This window comes from Sinocyclocheilus rhinocerous, unplaced genomic scaffold (assembly GCF_001515625.1).
Source record: "Sinocyclocheilus rhinocerous isolate Xijiao unplaced genomic scaffold, SAMN03320098_v1.1 scaffold564, whole genome shotgun sequence".
Taxonomy (NCBI): domain Eukaryota; kingdom Metazoa; phylum Chordata; class Actinopteri; order Cypriniformes; family Cyprinidae; genus Sinocyclocheilus; species Sinocyclocheilus rhinocerous.
The window spans coordinates 1,129,149-1,145,904 of record NW_015645070.1 but is presented as its reverse complement, the minus strand read 5'-3'; the positions used below and the strand labels follow the sequence as shown (position 1 = coordinate 1,145,904).

Sequence of the window (16,756 nt, the reverse complement as noted above, 5' to 3'; positions counted from 1 at the left end):
AATTAATTAAAAATATAATTAAGTAAAAAAAAAAAAAGGTAGAACGAGTAAAAGGTTTGCAAATTCAGCTTACATCAAGCTGTCTTGCTCTAGTTTGGGCCAAATATTAGTTTACAGGTAAAAGGTTTACAGTTTACTAATAAACTTCGAATATACATATTTGATAAACTACTATGTAAGCTATAAATAATAAATAGAATAAAATATTTAATTACATTATATGCACATAACATTTTGATAGTTCTTACAACAAATACATGGGATTTATCTTCTAAAGCCTTTAAAGGATAGCCAACCCCAAAATGAAAATTGTCATAATTTACAGTTTCTTCTCATATTAACTGTTTTTTCTTTTCTTTTTTTGTCCATACAGTGGGAACCAAAACCAACATTCTACATAAATATCTTCACACAGAAGAACGAAATAAGTATAAAATAGAATAAAATATTTAATTACATTATATGCACATAACATTTTGATAGTTCTTACAACAAATACATGGGATTTATCTTCTAAAGCCTTTAAAGGATAGCCAACCCCAAAATGAAAATTGTCATAATTTACAGTTTCTTCTCATATTAACTGTTTTTTCTTTTCTTTTTTTGTCCATACAGTGGGAACCAAAACCAACATTCTACATAAATATCTTCACACAGAAGAACGAAATAAGTATAAACTATAACAGATTTTTGGACATCCTTTTAACGAAAGAAATTGGACACCAAAGCACACGTGGAATGTGCCATGTACATCTCTCTTTTTCTTTAATTAAGTAATCATACTAGTCTTACCTTCCATCTGTTTTCCCGCTTCATCAGGCTGGCCTGTCTGCATCTTCTTTTCTGGGCTACCCCCTTTCTCTTCCCCTTGACAGAACGAGACAGATTAACATATTAACGGATAAAAAAACAAAACAATACTAATCCAATAACATTGTCCTTTCCGATTTGCTCACTTCTCAAAAAGCTCCATTCATAATTCATCCAGTTCAGAATTACCGTCCCTTTATTTCCTCATTCAGATACGGCAGCCGGTGAGATTACAGTTATCATTTTTAATAATGGGGCTCCGAGACAAATTTGAAGCCCTGCCCTCGAGAGTGAGGGGAGGACAGCCTCATCTGAGCTGAGTAATCGATCAAGGAAATGGCAAAAGGAGAGAGCGGGCCTTGATGATGCTCATCTGTTGCCTAAGGTGCCGCGCGCACACACACACACAACGTATTTACTATCTTCCAAATGCAGGAGAAGTGCATTAGACTACTGGATCTCCTGTATGAAACTTAGAAGATTAAAAACACGACAGCTGTTTCTTCTGGCCTCTCATACTGCCTCAAACGGCTGACAGCTTTTTGACAGCATATGCCTGTGAGAAAACACAACGCTGTGTTTTTGTTTTCAGTTTTTAAGTTGTCTGCGTTTAACAAAGCTGTGCGGTCACAGATAGCAGGCTCGTATTAAGACATCAGCGCTTTGTATGTTTGGCGAGGTTTGTAAAAAATGGTTAAACACACACAATGCCAGATTTGAAAACCTGTAATGGCTTTACTAAGAGGATTTTCATGACAAATTGAGAGATTAGAAAATTCCTTGGCATCCAAGCTGCTAACCAGCCATCACGACATACTCTGGAGATGCTTCCAATTTCTGCACAGAGGCTTTTCAAAAATGTTCTATTTCAGCACGCACAGAAAACAATCAATCAATACACAATCAAAAAACAAAATGCTTTTTTTGAGAGGGAAAAAACTGGCTTTCACATCTTGATAAAAGGAATAGAGGCTTCCAAGCGGTCAATTCCTGCAGGAAACCTATAATGACTTTAGAGAGTTGCTGAATGCCATTATGAACGCAATTACAATACATAGTAATATATCACATTAAACACATACTATTCAAAACTGAAATATTGGACAATTTCTTGTTTTGTTTGTTTTCAGACTAACTGGAAAATGTGCATCCACTAAGAACCAGCTGGCTGAAGAAGAAAAAAATCTGAGAGAAGGTTAATCATTTGTTTGCAAATGCCACAAGATTTAATATTTTGTGTCTAATGATGTTCATTTTTAATGGCTTAAGTGTGAAAATGCATTTTAGGCCGTTCTCATAAACATAATTTCTCAAAAAGTGAACACATCTCACTTAGTCCATTAGACATTCAGTGACAGACTTTTGTCATTATGAAATAATTTCATATAACAGCTCCTCAGCTCTCCTTTGATCAGTGTTGTTATAGTTATCAAGTCACACATGCCAGAAAACTTTTCACATCTGACTAAACTTTCAGCGAATTTAGATAAACTTTACTTTCTAACTATCTATACATCATTACTGACCTTATCAGTGAGAGGAATAATCAGAACCACAATATAAAAACCTTAGGCAATGCGGTACAAGTGTGATAGATACAATGTTAGAGCCAGTATTAAGATGCACAACTATCAGATTATACCAGTCATGCTAATTATTATATATAGATATTTAGATTATCAACTTTTAAGTAAGTGTTTACACTGTGGGGAAAAACAGTGTGTGAATGATGTGTAAATCTCACCTGCAACTTGTGGGTCTTCTCCCTTGCCTTCTTTCTTCCAAGTCTCTTTTTCACTCTCCTGTTCAACTTTCTTCTCTGCTGTTGGACTCGCCTCCACTAAAACCCAAAGAGACACACATAAATAACAGGCATCTGGGAGATATATGCAGAAATGTCAATATCAGTTAAAAAGAAAACATTCCATAACGAAAGAAGTATCTTATGCTTTGAACAATATCACAGATTGAGATTACTCTATGTATCATGGGTTAATACTAACAAACTCAGTATGTCCTACTTCTAGTTGAACACATACTGTCAGAAGCAGAATAATCATGTTTTATTAAATATATTTGCTGGATTTCTGCTATTAGCATGCTACCGTCACACAAGTTTAAGAGTTTAAGATTTGGTTGACATCTTTACAGTGAGAAAACAAGTAAATGTGGAAACTGAATGCAAATTTTCAGTCCTTTACTCTCTCTCTCTCATTGAAGGAATTGCTGTAGGCGTTTAATTGATCAGGGACGGCTGGAAAAAACTTGCAGCATCTGGGAGACGGAGACCCTTTCTCTGGTACTCAACTGGATGCAGCAGATGTTCTTCTGTGTGTGTGTGTGTGTGTGTGTGAGTTGTGGGTTTGTATGTATGGCACTGATCATGGCTTAAGCCTCTGATTAGTCATGTCCTTTCAGGTGCACTCTGGGTATGAACATGAGAATGTGAGTCTATGATCTCTGTCTGTGTGTGAGTTACTTAAGCAATGAGGATTAAGTCTTGCATTACAGCTGCTGTCTTACAGGTGGATTGTGTGGGGAATCAAACCAATTTGGCTAGCTTGTTGACATTTGTGGAACTTGTTGAAATTGATAAAGATTTATTTGAAGTTGATTAGAAACTTGCCAGAATTTACATTGCTCAGCCTTCAGTGAATTTTAACTGTCGTTTTAGTGGGCTGTAGTTGGATTTTAGTGGGCAGGACTGCATTAAGTAGGATTGATGAAGAAACATGTAAAATGTGAAAAATGTGCTTGTTATTATAAATGGTGCATCTTCCTCTGTCCTGTGGACACGGTTTCCATTTCCATTTAACAAATAAAGTATGAGAGCCAAAAACGCTCTGCATTCAGCAGTCCATTTAACACAAAAGCAATAAGCAGCGAGAGAGACTGTTACAGTGATTTTACCATGATGAAAAGTGTTCTTAGGCACCAATGTGAAATCATTAAAAAAAATCATTAAACCTAGTAAAATGACGATCATCTGAACAAAAGCTATTCTGTCAGGCAGGTTGTAAAAATAAAACTCTGGCATTTTATGGTTTTTACTGTTATTTTTCTCTTTTTTATATATATTTCTTCTGAATGGTTTGTTTTGTTAAGCTCTTTGTTTGTACACCAATAAGAGATAATGCTTTTTATGAATCAGAAGACTGTTCAAAAGTTTGAGGTCTGTAAGATATTGTAATATTTTTGAAGATTCTTATGCTACCAAGGCTGGCTCAAGAATAATATTATAAAGTATTATTAGATTTGAAAATAACTGTTTTCTATTTAAATGTATTTTAAAATGTAAATTATTCCTGTGATGGCGAAGCTGAATTTACAGCATCATTACCCCAGTCTTCAGTGTCACGTGATCCTTCAGAATTCATTTTTATATGGTTGTTTTCTGCTGAAGAAACATTCCAAATTATTAGGAAAGTTGAAAACAATTGTGCTGATTAATATTTTTTGAGGAAACCGAAATACTTGTTTTTAGGTTTCTTTGATGAATATAAAGTTGTGCTGCTTAATATTGTTTTCTACTATTCTTTGATGAAAAAAGTTATTTTTTTTCCCCGTAAAAATTAAAAATCTCAGCTATCACATTTGATAGATAAATAAATAAATAAATACATAAAATTAAATCTTACTGACGGTAAGAAAAAAACGTTTGAACAGTAAGTAAATGTACACCTGCTTTGGTCCTCATTCCATAAATAAATAAATAAATAAATAATTGCCAACAAAATTGTCAAATAAAAAAATTGAAAAAAAGATACATTTAAAAAAGAAAAAGAAACAAAGGATTACAGTTCAAGGCCCCATGGACTCAAATGTACAACAAATTTGATGTTTGAGCCAGCAAATCACTATACTCACTAAAAATGGCTATAAATGAAAGGAGTGTGCAATAAGATTTAATAACTGTATATATTGTGAGATGGAATATTGGTGGACCATCACTCAGATTGACTTGATGAGTTCTAAATGATGGTTTTAATGGAGAAGAAATAGGCGACCCATTGCTTAAGACCTAGAGGTATTAAGCCGCCACTTTAGGGTGAACTGGAGCAGCTGTTTCAGCCTAATGCCTTTAATTTGCGTTTGGGTCTCTCTCTCTCCCTATCTCATCCCTCTCTCTCTCTTTTAAAGGGATGTAGAGTCAGAGTATCCATCTGTGTGTTTCCAGCTAACACCTGTGTCTGCTCTGGAGTGGGATACAAGGCCACAAAAGACATAAATTTTGCCCTCGCCCACACACACATACACACTCCATCAGATGAAAAACACAAAACAGGATTTAATGCACACGTGTCCACCCTGACTCCATCTGCAGGGAAAGCGTTTGAAGTCGCAGTTCAGAGGGACACAGACATGCGTTCACATAATCAATGGAGGAGTGGGAAGTGTGTGGGGTAGTTTGGCTGTTTGTGTGAGGCTCATATCGCACCACCTGGGCAATATGGAGCCCTGGAGGCCTCCATCCTTCACTTACAGATACCGAGACTCATGTAGTGTCCTGCAGGAAAGTAAGACTTATATCACCCACATACACACACTCGTTATAGCCGCCCGAGGACTCTCGATCTCGCTGCATCCCAAAAGGAGCCCAGATTGCTCACTTTATTGCTAATTTTTTAAGTGAATGTATTTCTGTGGTGTGGGAAAGCTGGTTTCAAATATTAAACCCAAGATGTCAAGACTGTTTAATCACTTACTGTCAGTGGCGCAGGTTTTATTTGAATATTAAAATGGTATTTACCTCATTTTAAAACCACAGGTGGTAACAAACATTGTGGGTAGGACTGTGCAATATATCACACTTATTGAAATGTTGCACATATTGTGAAACGTAAATGCTGGATATGTAATTTTCTGTTTTTAAATACACTAAAAATATTCGCCTTAAACACACATTATTACTTTTTCTATTGTATAACATTGAATTATATAAATATATATGTATTGTGCAGTCCTAGTTGTGGGTGAAAAACTGGTATGTTTAGCCAACTTTGAAAACCAAGTTGTTCTAAATTCTTCAAGAACAGCAGAATCATGGAGTATCACCATATGTTCCTGCATGAACTGACTATTTGTCATTTTCAGTTTATTTTATCATACAGAAGCCTGGCTGTTAACAGTTACAAATATTGATATCCACCAAATCAGCATATTAGAATGATTTCTGAAGGATCATGTGACTGAAATAATGGCTGCTAAAAATTCAGCTTTGCCATCACAGGAATACATTACATTTAAAAATATATATTTTTAAATTGTATTTTTGTACTGTATTTTCAAAATATCTTGAGTCAAAGTTATGTCTACATTTACAACCAAAAACTAGAGCAAAATATGGGAGCAGTTGTTACCTGTAGGTTCTCCTTTTTCAGGAGGTTTGGCCTCCTCGTCCTTGGATTCGGCGTCAGGGCTCTCGCCTTTGGAAAACAAACAGACAGAAAAACAATTACACTTGTCTCACAAAATCTCTGGACACACTAAAGACCCACATGCACCCTAGAATGACAGACACCAAGGCAGAGACAACAATATGGGTGTCATTCATTTTGAAGATAAATTATTTATTTTTCCCAAGCTTGGTTTGTTTTCCCTCTGAAATGAGATGTATTCAGCCAGAGTATGAATTTTACTCCTGTGGTTGTGTGTAAAACAGCTTGTATATGGGGATAAAATTCATACAGACTCTTTATTAGTAGGATTTGATACTGTTTGCACACAGATATATGGTCATGCATATTAAAAATATGTGAAAAAATAATAATACATAATAAATAGTCAATTATTTATATATATACACACATACAAATTGTATGTGTGTATAGAAAAACACATGAATGAACAAACAAACATGAAAAAACAATGCAGATACATATTTATGTGCCAGTTCGTACTCGTGATTCATGCGTCGCAGGTGCTCGGCACTCAGGTAAATTCAGATTTAGCCTCCGTCTCTGCACAATCTCCAGCTCCGCCTCACCTGGTCTTAAAAACCTCTCTGTTTTGCTTTTCTCCAGGGAACATAATTGCAAGTATCTCAGGCTCTTGGGTTCGGTCCAAGCAGAACATTTGCTTTGCCTCCTCTGCTTGGCGAGACTACTATTAATAATGCTCATAGCTACAGCCGTCAGAGCTGGAAGGGGAAAAGTAAATCAAAAGTTGGCGATAAGGATGTCAAAAAGCACTGGTACTTCGGTACCAAGTCGATACTCCCAACCCAAAACAAAACAGCGGCTTATGAGTGTGCAAACGCGATTCAGAGCTCTGCAGTCAAAGTGACATTTAGTGCAAGCTCAACGTTAGCCGAGCAGAGACAGGCTGAGGCTGGTTTTGTCCTCAGGTTTAAATGTAAAGTTTCTATTGTGCTACATGAATACCCAGAGGGAGTCGGGCCATGCGCCTCTGAGCGTATGTGTGTGTGTACAAGCGATCATTTCAGCGTGTGCAGTGGTGTGTGTCTGTCGACGCACATGTTCTGATGTCTGTCTGTGTATGTTTGTGTGGATTGGAGCGAGGTGTCTCATTAAACAGATGCACCCCCAAAACACACACACACACACACACACACACACACACACGCACACGCACAAGAGCATCACGGTAATAACTGTATCTGACAGCCACTCTCTCTGTCCGTAATGAGACAAGTTCAAGGACAACAGAGCCAATCCAGATCCTTCAGCGAATGGGTACAGCGTGACATGTGAAGCGTAAAGACTGTGGAGAGACCCAGTGAATTTTTTTGCTCACTAGCATGTAGACTCCATGTGTTTGGGTGAGATATATGCACACTGAACTGCAAAGACGGACCTATTTTGCATGTTTTCTGATTCCTGTTGTTCTCGGCTACAGGATATTATGAGAAATCAGGAAATATGTATTGGTCTGAAAAAGTATTGGTAAACTTTTAGATACTTAAGTCATACTTAAATATGTATGAATGTCATGAATATGTATGAATGTCAAATATTGAACCATTTGCAAACAAATGGTGCTGGAGGTTTCAAGTGAACCAGATAGTGTCCAAATACTTTATTTAATCATTTTGAATACTGCATCTCTTGTTTTATTACTTAAAAGCTTAGAAACTTTTGTGAAATGACTTGCATGCTGTATTTCCTAAAATTATTTGATATTTTGTTATCTAATGGAATTTCATTCACAAATTTTAAAATAAGAGTGTCTTGAGTGTTTAACTTTTTAGATGATGACAAACCTTCTGGCTCCTGGCTTTGCATTGTCACATCCTCAGTAGATTCCTCTGAAATCACACAAGAGAAATACACTTAATGACAAGATTTTTGTCTTTCTTCTTAAAAAAAAACAAAAAATAAAAAACAAGCAAGAAAAATCTTTTTTTTTTTTGTCCTTTCATCAGACTGCAGTGGCTAATCCCATATTAAAGAAGAGAGGATGATTGCTATCTAATCACTCCTGCTGCTGGCAAGCAGAAATGAAAGCACAAACTCCTCTGTGAAGAGGAACAGGAAAGATTCCAGCTGATGTTTGATTATCAAACATTTCTTTTTCTTAATGGCTTACTGAGGATGAGAAACTGCAGTGTGATTTTGATATTAAAATTTGATATTACAACATCACACAGATTATTTAATCCCATTTTAAATTTAGTTAGCGAAGTTTCAACCATTTAAACTCAGGATGTTGTTTGGTTCTAGTTGTGGAGTTGAATTTGTTCCAAGGAGAACAAGCCAATCATTGAGTTGTAGTAGATAAAATAATTCATTAAGTACAGACAAATTGCTGTTGCTCCTAAATTGAGGTGACAAGACGATAACACAAGCTAAATAGTAGGATAACAAGACACAGGAACATTTTAATGATGTGTCTTTCAGAAGAGACAAGCACTGAAGTAAATCTGCAGACCTGCTCTTCTTGCTTGTAAAATATAACTACTCGGAAACGACACTGTCTCAGGGCTTTGTACGAGAAGGTCAATGCCAGGAAAAATAAAATTCTCTTAGCTTTGAACAATCATACACGAAACGCCTACCTTGCTGGCTCATCAATCCTTCATCCTGCTTTTCATCTAAAAAAAGATAGTCATAGATAAACACAGATGTATTAAGAATAAACATGCTACTGAAATTCTTCTGTTACAAACAAAAAACAAAACAGAAGCAAAAACAACAAAAAAAAAGTGAGAAAAAACACAAATAAACTAACCGAACAAAATAAAAAAGATGAAAAAAAAAACAAAACAAACAAACAAACAATCAAACAAAACCCAGAAAGAATCTAAGCAAAACAAAACAAGAAAAAAGCAAACCAAATAACAGAAAAAAAGTTTAAGCAAATCAAAACCAGAAAACAAACAAAACAAAACAAAACACGTTGCTACACTACTACAGTATCATAACCCCAGCACATTGATGGGCATGTTAAAAAGTTGTTTGGCAGATTTATCTTCCCTTAAGATCCTTGATAAAATAGTCCACACATTTGTCTAGAGGAACGCTCTACTACTGTGGTCATGTTTTACATCAAATATTTATAATAGCTCTGGCATACTGGATGTTTCGTGGCTGCACTAATTTTGTGCTCTCTCAATATCTCTAGACTGCAACGAGTGCTGTCCCAACGGACAGCTAAATACATCTCAGCAAACCCCACACAGAACTCCCATGAGCCCACTGCCGTGCGTCCCACGGGCTTACATGAATGCGTTTATCCCAGGTGGGTTTAATTTTGTCCCTCTCAGTCACTTTAGTCCTCTAAACTCGACATCTCCTTCTCCCTCTCTCCCCTCTTCGGTGATATCAAGATGCTCTACCAGACTCCCTCTCTCTTTAACCCAGATGGGGTTTGGGATGAATTGGAAAATGAAGACCCTGACACAAATAATCCGCTGTGCTTGACAATGGCCATTACGCTGCTGACATAATTGGCTTTTTTAACAAGCTGGTGTGAGAAGCAATTTTCCAATGTCTGAGCAATTTATTTTCTCACCACCACTCTTAAAATAATAAAAAAGAAAAACAAACACAATATGCCAAATGATACAGCAGACCTTCATAAAAGGTACTGTGTTTTGTCGTTAGCCTTACCTCTAGTGCAGCTGTCAATTAAATTCAGCTTTACACACACTGGACCCCTCTTCATCCTCAATACTGATAAACCAATAACAGCAGATTATGATATAGTGACTTTTTTTATTCATTTAGAGGGCAGAGGTCAGTCCTCCAGTGACTGATGCTCAATGTTTTGCTCACTATATGAATTATTATGTGGGAGAAATCTTTTGGATTCTGAAATCCTAAGATGATAAATCATCTCAGTTTCAACGTGAGGTCATACAATCACCACATACACCAGTGAAGGATGTTGTTTATAACCTGCAGACAAAAGCAAATTATTCTGAGAGACGAGAGCTGAGTCATGCATACTTTCACGATGGCCTCTTTCATACAAGAAGCAGTTAAAAGCAAAGAACGCAAAGTTAAAATAGTTAAAGGTGGAAGGTTTAGAAGTTTCAAAATATGAGTAAGCTATTTTCTTGATTTTAAAATTACACCGGCGGTTTTATTAAAGAGAGAAACATTGAAATAACCTAGTATAGAGTAATCACATCTATCAAAAATTACTTCTTGTTTATTACACATCCAAACAACAAAAACTAAGGCGAGTAAAGACATAAAGCCGGTGTACTAACTTTGAAGCAAGAGAAAGGACATTTGAGGCCATGGAAACAAGCATTTGGTGTCATGTTTTATTATTTTATGATTTTATAAAGCCATAATGTTGAATAAGGATGTGAAGCTCAATGCAGCGACCCAGCAGAGAGTCGTTCTAGCAGCAGATGGCAGTAGTGTAACAGAGTTCAGATGACAGATGCTACAGCACACAAATAAACACACACGTTCAGGAGGACGACGCTCGCTTGCATACACACAGAAACGCTTCTGTGAGCTATCTAGAAAATATTTCTAATGCCATACATTTACAGGCGCATTACTATGGATCCGTAATCATACAGGATCGAACGGCAGCACTGCCTCTTTTCACACGGTGGGGAATTCTCTTTCCTGTCAGTTAGGCCCTCTGAACACAGTTCATGGTGAAGAAACCCGGCACTATGAAAAATGTATGAGACATGAGATAGAAAGGTGAGTGAGAGTGTCACAATAAACAGATGCTGCTCAGCGGCCCAGAATCTACCTTCTGTGTGTGTGTGTGTTGGCTACACGTAGCTCACGCAGTGCGGAGCCTTTTGATTCAGTGTCTCGCCCTCTGCCAGGGTTGGAGCTTAACGGCCGTGTTTCCAGCTGTGCAAAACTGTGGACATGGAGACACTTGAGCCACTATCTATACAATTGTAAAACTGCCCACCCTCGGTATAAATGCATCACTGAAGATTTCTGTCACTTGACCCCTCCTGCTCGGTTTTTCTTTCCATCCTCTTCTTTTGTTTTCTTTTCCATTTCATTGCCTCTATCTTTCCCTCACACACACATTCTATCTTTCTTTCTGTCAAACACATTTGGTTCATATCATTTTTTTTCCTATTTTGTGAACTGCAATGGCACGAAAAACTATTTATTGCCAAAACATTTGCAACGTGTGTGCAATAAGAAATGTGTAAGATGCTAATAATAGGACAAACAGGGTAAAAAAAAAGAAAAAAATCAAGTAATGCAAAATAAAAAATGTAATTAAAAATAAAAAAATGAAAGAAATAAGCAACAATTAATTTCAATAAAAGGAAAAAATAACTTTTCTGGATGTTTTAGTTTTGCTAAAGCATTAGCAGTTAATCTGTGGGAATTAAAAAATTTGCAAAAAAATTATTAAATATTATTATAAATCGAAATTACAAAAGGGTAAAAAGAAATTAAAATTAAAATACATTCATTATAAAGCAAAAAATATGAAATAGTTAAATAAAATGAATAACAAAATTACAAGAGTAAAAAGAAATGAAAATGAAAATACAAACATTAGATACAAAATATAAAGTATATATGAAAAAATATTATTTCATATAAAATAAAATAATTTATTTAGCCTCCAAGTAGTGATTTTAAATTAGGCTACTGATATGCTGGATTCTTTATCTCATAAGAGTGTATATTATATTAAACATTTTTCAAAAGTGCTATTAATCTCTTTAGGGGTAAATCTTTTTTTAAAATAAGGGAATAATACTGAGAGCACATTTAAATGCATAATTAAGAAGGTTAAACTAAAGGAAAATAAGACTAAAGGCATTATGAGCATAAGTTTAGCGATATAGATATGATGCCTCATGTCTCTTTCTTTCCTCCACACACAGACCTGCTCTCTTTTTCTCTCCCTCTCCAAACATGCCCCCTCTGCCTTCTACATCTGCTGAGTACACAGTTAACAGCTCGACCTGACGCTCCGCATCCTGATTCACCCATCTAACCTGTCACCTCCTAATCTCTGAAATGTCGCACAGCACACACGCTAAAACACACACTCACCCCTCAGGCCATCTGAAAAGCTATCCGGGGGCGCTAAAATGCTCACTCCAGTTCTGTGAACAATCCCTCTCGTTTCTCGGCGCACCGATCCCCCCCATGTATGGATTTCATGTGGATTACATCACAAATCACTTTATCCCCCAAGAACTCTGTCAAGAAGTCCAGTCTCTCCACCCAAGCATCTCGTCGGCTCTCTTAGGCCACAACCCGGCGCTGATGGGTTGGATTGAACGGATCGCCGCAGCCGGGCTAACTCAGACTAAACCCGCCAGCCGCAGCTAATGCCCCTTTCTGTCTGTTTGTCTCACGATCTGACTGACTTCTCCAGAAAAAGAGGACCCTCTGAGATTCGCACATTCCTTTGCTGTGAAGGAAGGCAAGTGGGAGCTTATCTGGAATAAGGTATTGTTTTCCTTTACGCTCCTCACAGGTAATCCGTTGAGGAACACGGAGAGAGTTCCAGATCAGTGCTTTCGGGGCCAGTTGTCCCCTGAGCATGTGAATGTATGAAGTGCTGCTTTAGGGAGAACAGCACTAATGCTTCTCTGTCATTAGCGGGCTGTCTAAAAGGCCCTCTTGCTCTCACCTCAGTTAGAGAGCATCCCCTCAGGGAGAGTAGTGAATGTGTAATACAAAGCAATATCCCACCACGGCTGTATATCAACTTCCTCTGTTCGTGAAAAACAAAGTTGCGGCCGGCGGGAATCCAATAGGCTGCAAGCTCTGGCGGAAGGGTAATGTGCATGCAAAGCTCATTTTCCATGAATCAGAAACGTGATTTCAAAAACATATTTAATGTGCCGCTGTACCTTGTTCTCTGAGTGATACCGCATTAGAGCGAGTGCATTTGATGTTGGCGACAGCACTAGAGGTCGAAGGCTGCGGCTAACACCTGTGGATAAATCATAGACTGTGCCGCTTTAACACACTTTGTTCTGCTCCTCGCTGCCTCGTAACAAACGCTGTTGATTGAGCTCAACTTCTGCAGAGCAAAGCTTTAATGTTTAAGCTGTCCTGTGAAGGTTAAATGCGGGGCTCTAAACAAGGGTGTTTGTGACTAGATTGGTTCCCATTAAGATTTTAGATATTCAAGAAGTTGTGGAGGCAGTGACACAAAATACAATCTGAATTTCTGAACTTGGTTTGGAAACACACTGGTAAAAAAAACAGTAAAAATGCTATGAAAAATGCTTTGTAATCTTACAGTAAAATTCTAATTTTATGGCTTTTCATTTAAATAACTGTTTCTTCTTACTTTTGTCTTATTAGTTACATGCATGAGGGTTTCATATTACATATTATGTTGTTAAATGAATGTATATTGTATATTATTTTAGTGTTGTGTGCGTTACCATGCTGGTGTTGTGTTTTTGTGTACATGACACTGCACAATAAAAAAAAATCGAGGTTGCAAATAATAATTACTGGAGAATGTTTTACAAGAAAGTACTGATCCAATTTTCTACTTTAAAATTTCCTGTTTAATTCAATCTTACTTGTCATTTCTTTGTAAATGTAATGAAATTTACTAGCAATTTCTGAGTGAATATAGTACATAATTTTTTTCAGTGTGTGTGCACCTTCTTTATATGTATAGTATTTACCTCAGCTTATGGAAAAGCTATTTCAGAATCAGAAACAGAATCAGAAGAGCTTTATTACCAAGTATGTTTACACACACAAGGAATTTGACTTGACGACAGGAGCTACCAGTGCAGAAAAAAGTACAGACATAGTGCAGACATACATGATAGTGCAGACATATATAGGAATAACACAGTAGGGATGGAATATAACACTAACATAAGAAGAAAAAAAAAACAGAAATTAAATAATGTACTATATACAGAAATAGAAGAATAGGGAAAAAATTGTATTGTTTAAATAAATGTAAAGATATGTTATAAGTGTGCAGATATGTTATTTACAACCTGTGCAGTTTACAAGTGTACAAATTTTGGATTCTGTGTATAAATATGTCAGTTGTGATGGACGATGTATAATTATGAAAGTTTAATTGTTCAGGCTGAATATAGCCTGTGGGGAAAAAACTGTTCTTGTGCCTGACTGTTCTGGTGGTCAGTGCTCTGTAGCGCCGACCAAAAGGCAACAGTTCGAAGAGAGAGTGGGCTGGGTGTGCGGGGTCCAAGATGATTTTCTTACCCCTTTTCCTCACTCTGGAGATGTAAAGATCTTGGAGGTTGGGCAGAGGGGCACTGATAATCCTCTCAGCAGCCCTGACTGTCTGTTGTAGTCTCTTGATGTCTGATTTGGTAGCTGAACCAAACCAGACAGTTATGGATAAACACAGGACAGACTCAACGATGGCAGAGTAGAACTGTTTCAGCAGCTCCTGTGGCTGGTTGAATTTCCTCAGCTGGAGAAGGAAGTACAACCTCTGCTGGCCTTTTTCACAATAGAGTCAATGTGAGTGTCCCACTTCAGGTCCTGAGAGATAGTGGTGCCCAGGAACCTGAATGACTCTACTGCAGCCACATTGTTGTTCATGATGGTGAGTGGGGGGAGTGCAGGGGGGTTCCTCCTGAAGTCCAATATCATCTCCACAGTTTTGAGCGTGTTAAGCGCCAGGTTGTTAAGACTGCACCAGACAGCCAGCTCTTTAACCTCATGTCTGTAAGCAGACTCGTCTCCGTCCTTGATGAGGCCGATGACTGTAGTGTCGTCCGCAAACTTCAGGAGCTTGACCGAGGGGTCCTTTGAAGTGCAGTCATTCGTGTAGAGGGAGAAGAGCAGCGGGGAGAGAACACAACCCTGAGGGGCACCAGTGCTGATCGTGATAGTCCTGGATGTGAGTTTGCCCAGCCTCACTAGCTGCTGCCTGTCTGTCAGGAAGCTGGTGATCCACTGACAGATGGAGGTGGGCACAGAGAGCTGTGTGAGTTTGTCTGAGAGAAGGTCAGGAATAATGGTATTGAAGGTCGAACTCAAGTCCACAAATAGGATCCTTGTGTAATTCCCAGGTCTGTCGAGGTCTTGTAGGATGTAATGCAGTCCCATGTTGACGGCATCATCAACGGACCTGTTTGCTCTGTAGGCAAACTGAAGAGGATCCAGCAAGGGTCCAGTGATGTCCTTCAGGTAGGCCAGGACTAGTCGCTCAAATGACTTTATGACCACAGACGTGAGAGCGACAGGTCTGTAATCATTAAGTCCAGTGATTTTGGGCTTTTTGAGGACCGGAATGATGGTGGAGCGTTTGAAGCAGCAGGGAACATCACACAGCTCCAGAGATCTGTTGAAGATCTGTGTGAAGATGGGGGCCAGTTGGTCAGCGCAGACTTTTAAACAGGCAGGTGAAACACCGTCTGGGCCTGAAGCTTTCTTAGATTTCTGCTTAGACTTCTTAGACTGTGGAGGTGGTGTCTTGTACAAGGTGATGTTCCTCAGACCAGTCCATACTGACGCCGGACCAGCTTTTCAGAGTAGTTTTTTTCCAGAGAGCCCCAAAGCTGCTCGTGGGATAGAGTGATAACCATCCTTTATTGTGGTGTAACAGTGATCTAATATATTACTGTCTCTGGTGGGACATGTAATGTGCTGCTTGTATTTTGGCAGTTCACGGGAGAGATTTGATTTGTTAAAATCTCCAAGAATGATTAAAATAGAGTCTGGGTACCTTTGCTCCATTTCAGTTATTTGTTTGGCCAGCTGTTGCATCGCGGCACTCACGCACACGTCCGGGGGAATGTACACATTCACGAGAATGAAAGAGAAAAACTCCCACGGCGAGTAGAAAGGTTTACAGTTTATGAAGAATGCCTCTAAGTTAAGACAGCATACCTTTTTCAGCATTGTTACATCTGAACACCAACTTTTGTTGATGTAGAAACACAATCCACCACCTCTCGTTTTCCCCGTTAGCTCTGCGATGCAATCCGCTCTGAACAGCTGGTAGCCCGGCAGATGAAGCGCGTTGTCCGGAATGGCTTCACTCAGCCAGGTTTCAGTGAAGCACAGTGCAGCAGAGTTTGAAAAGTCCTTGTTGGTGCGGGTGAGGAGAAGAAGTTCATCCGTTTTGTTAGGAAGGGAACGGACATTCGCAAGATGAATGCTTGGGAGCGCAGTCCGAAAGCCGCGCGCGCGGAGCTTCACCAGGGCGCCGGCACGTTTCCCTCTTCTGCGTCTGTACGCGCGTTTGAACAACACAGCTGTACCTCCAACTAGAATGTCCAACAAAACGTCCGAATAATCAAAAACCGGAAAAATGTTGTCTGGGATGTGCTGCTTAATGTTAAGGAGTTCGTCTCTGGTAAAACTTATAGAAGAAGAATGACAAAACACAGAACAAACAAACAAAAACAATAGAAGAATCGCGGAGCTCAGCGTCCTTGCTGCCATTTGCGGCGCCATGCTGGAGATGCTATTAAACCAGAGATACATTCATACACCTGAATATAAGCATTTAGATCTTAACTAATACAAATAACGAGTGGTAACTAGGCTAATATAATAGGGAA

General features: G+C 38.3%; 1 protein-coding gene across 1 annotated transcript in view; it reads right to left on the bottom strand.

The window, feature by feature from the left end:
- The window catches only part of LOC107705404 (histone-binding protein N1/N2-like), a 154,804-nt gene that overhangs the window by 16,424 nt on the left and 121,624 nt on the right, over positions 1–16,756 (bottom strand). The window contains exons 6-10 of the mRNA XM_016508680.1: positions 8,828–8,863; positions 8,033–8,077; positions 6,171–6,236; positions 2,555–2,650; positions 793–867 (exon numbers count right to left, since the gene is read on the bottom strand). Of these exons, the coding sequence (XP_016364166.1) occupies positions 793–867; positions 2,555–2,650; positions 6,171–6,236; positions 8,033–8,077; positions 8,828–8,863 (318 nt within the window). The remainder of the gene's footprint in view (positions 1–792; positions 868–2,554; positions 2,651–6,170; positions 6,237–8,032; positions 8,078–8,827; positions 8,864–16,756) is intronic.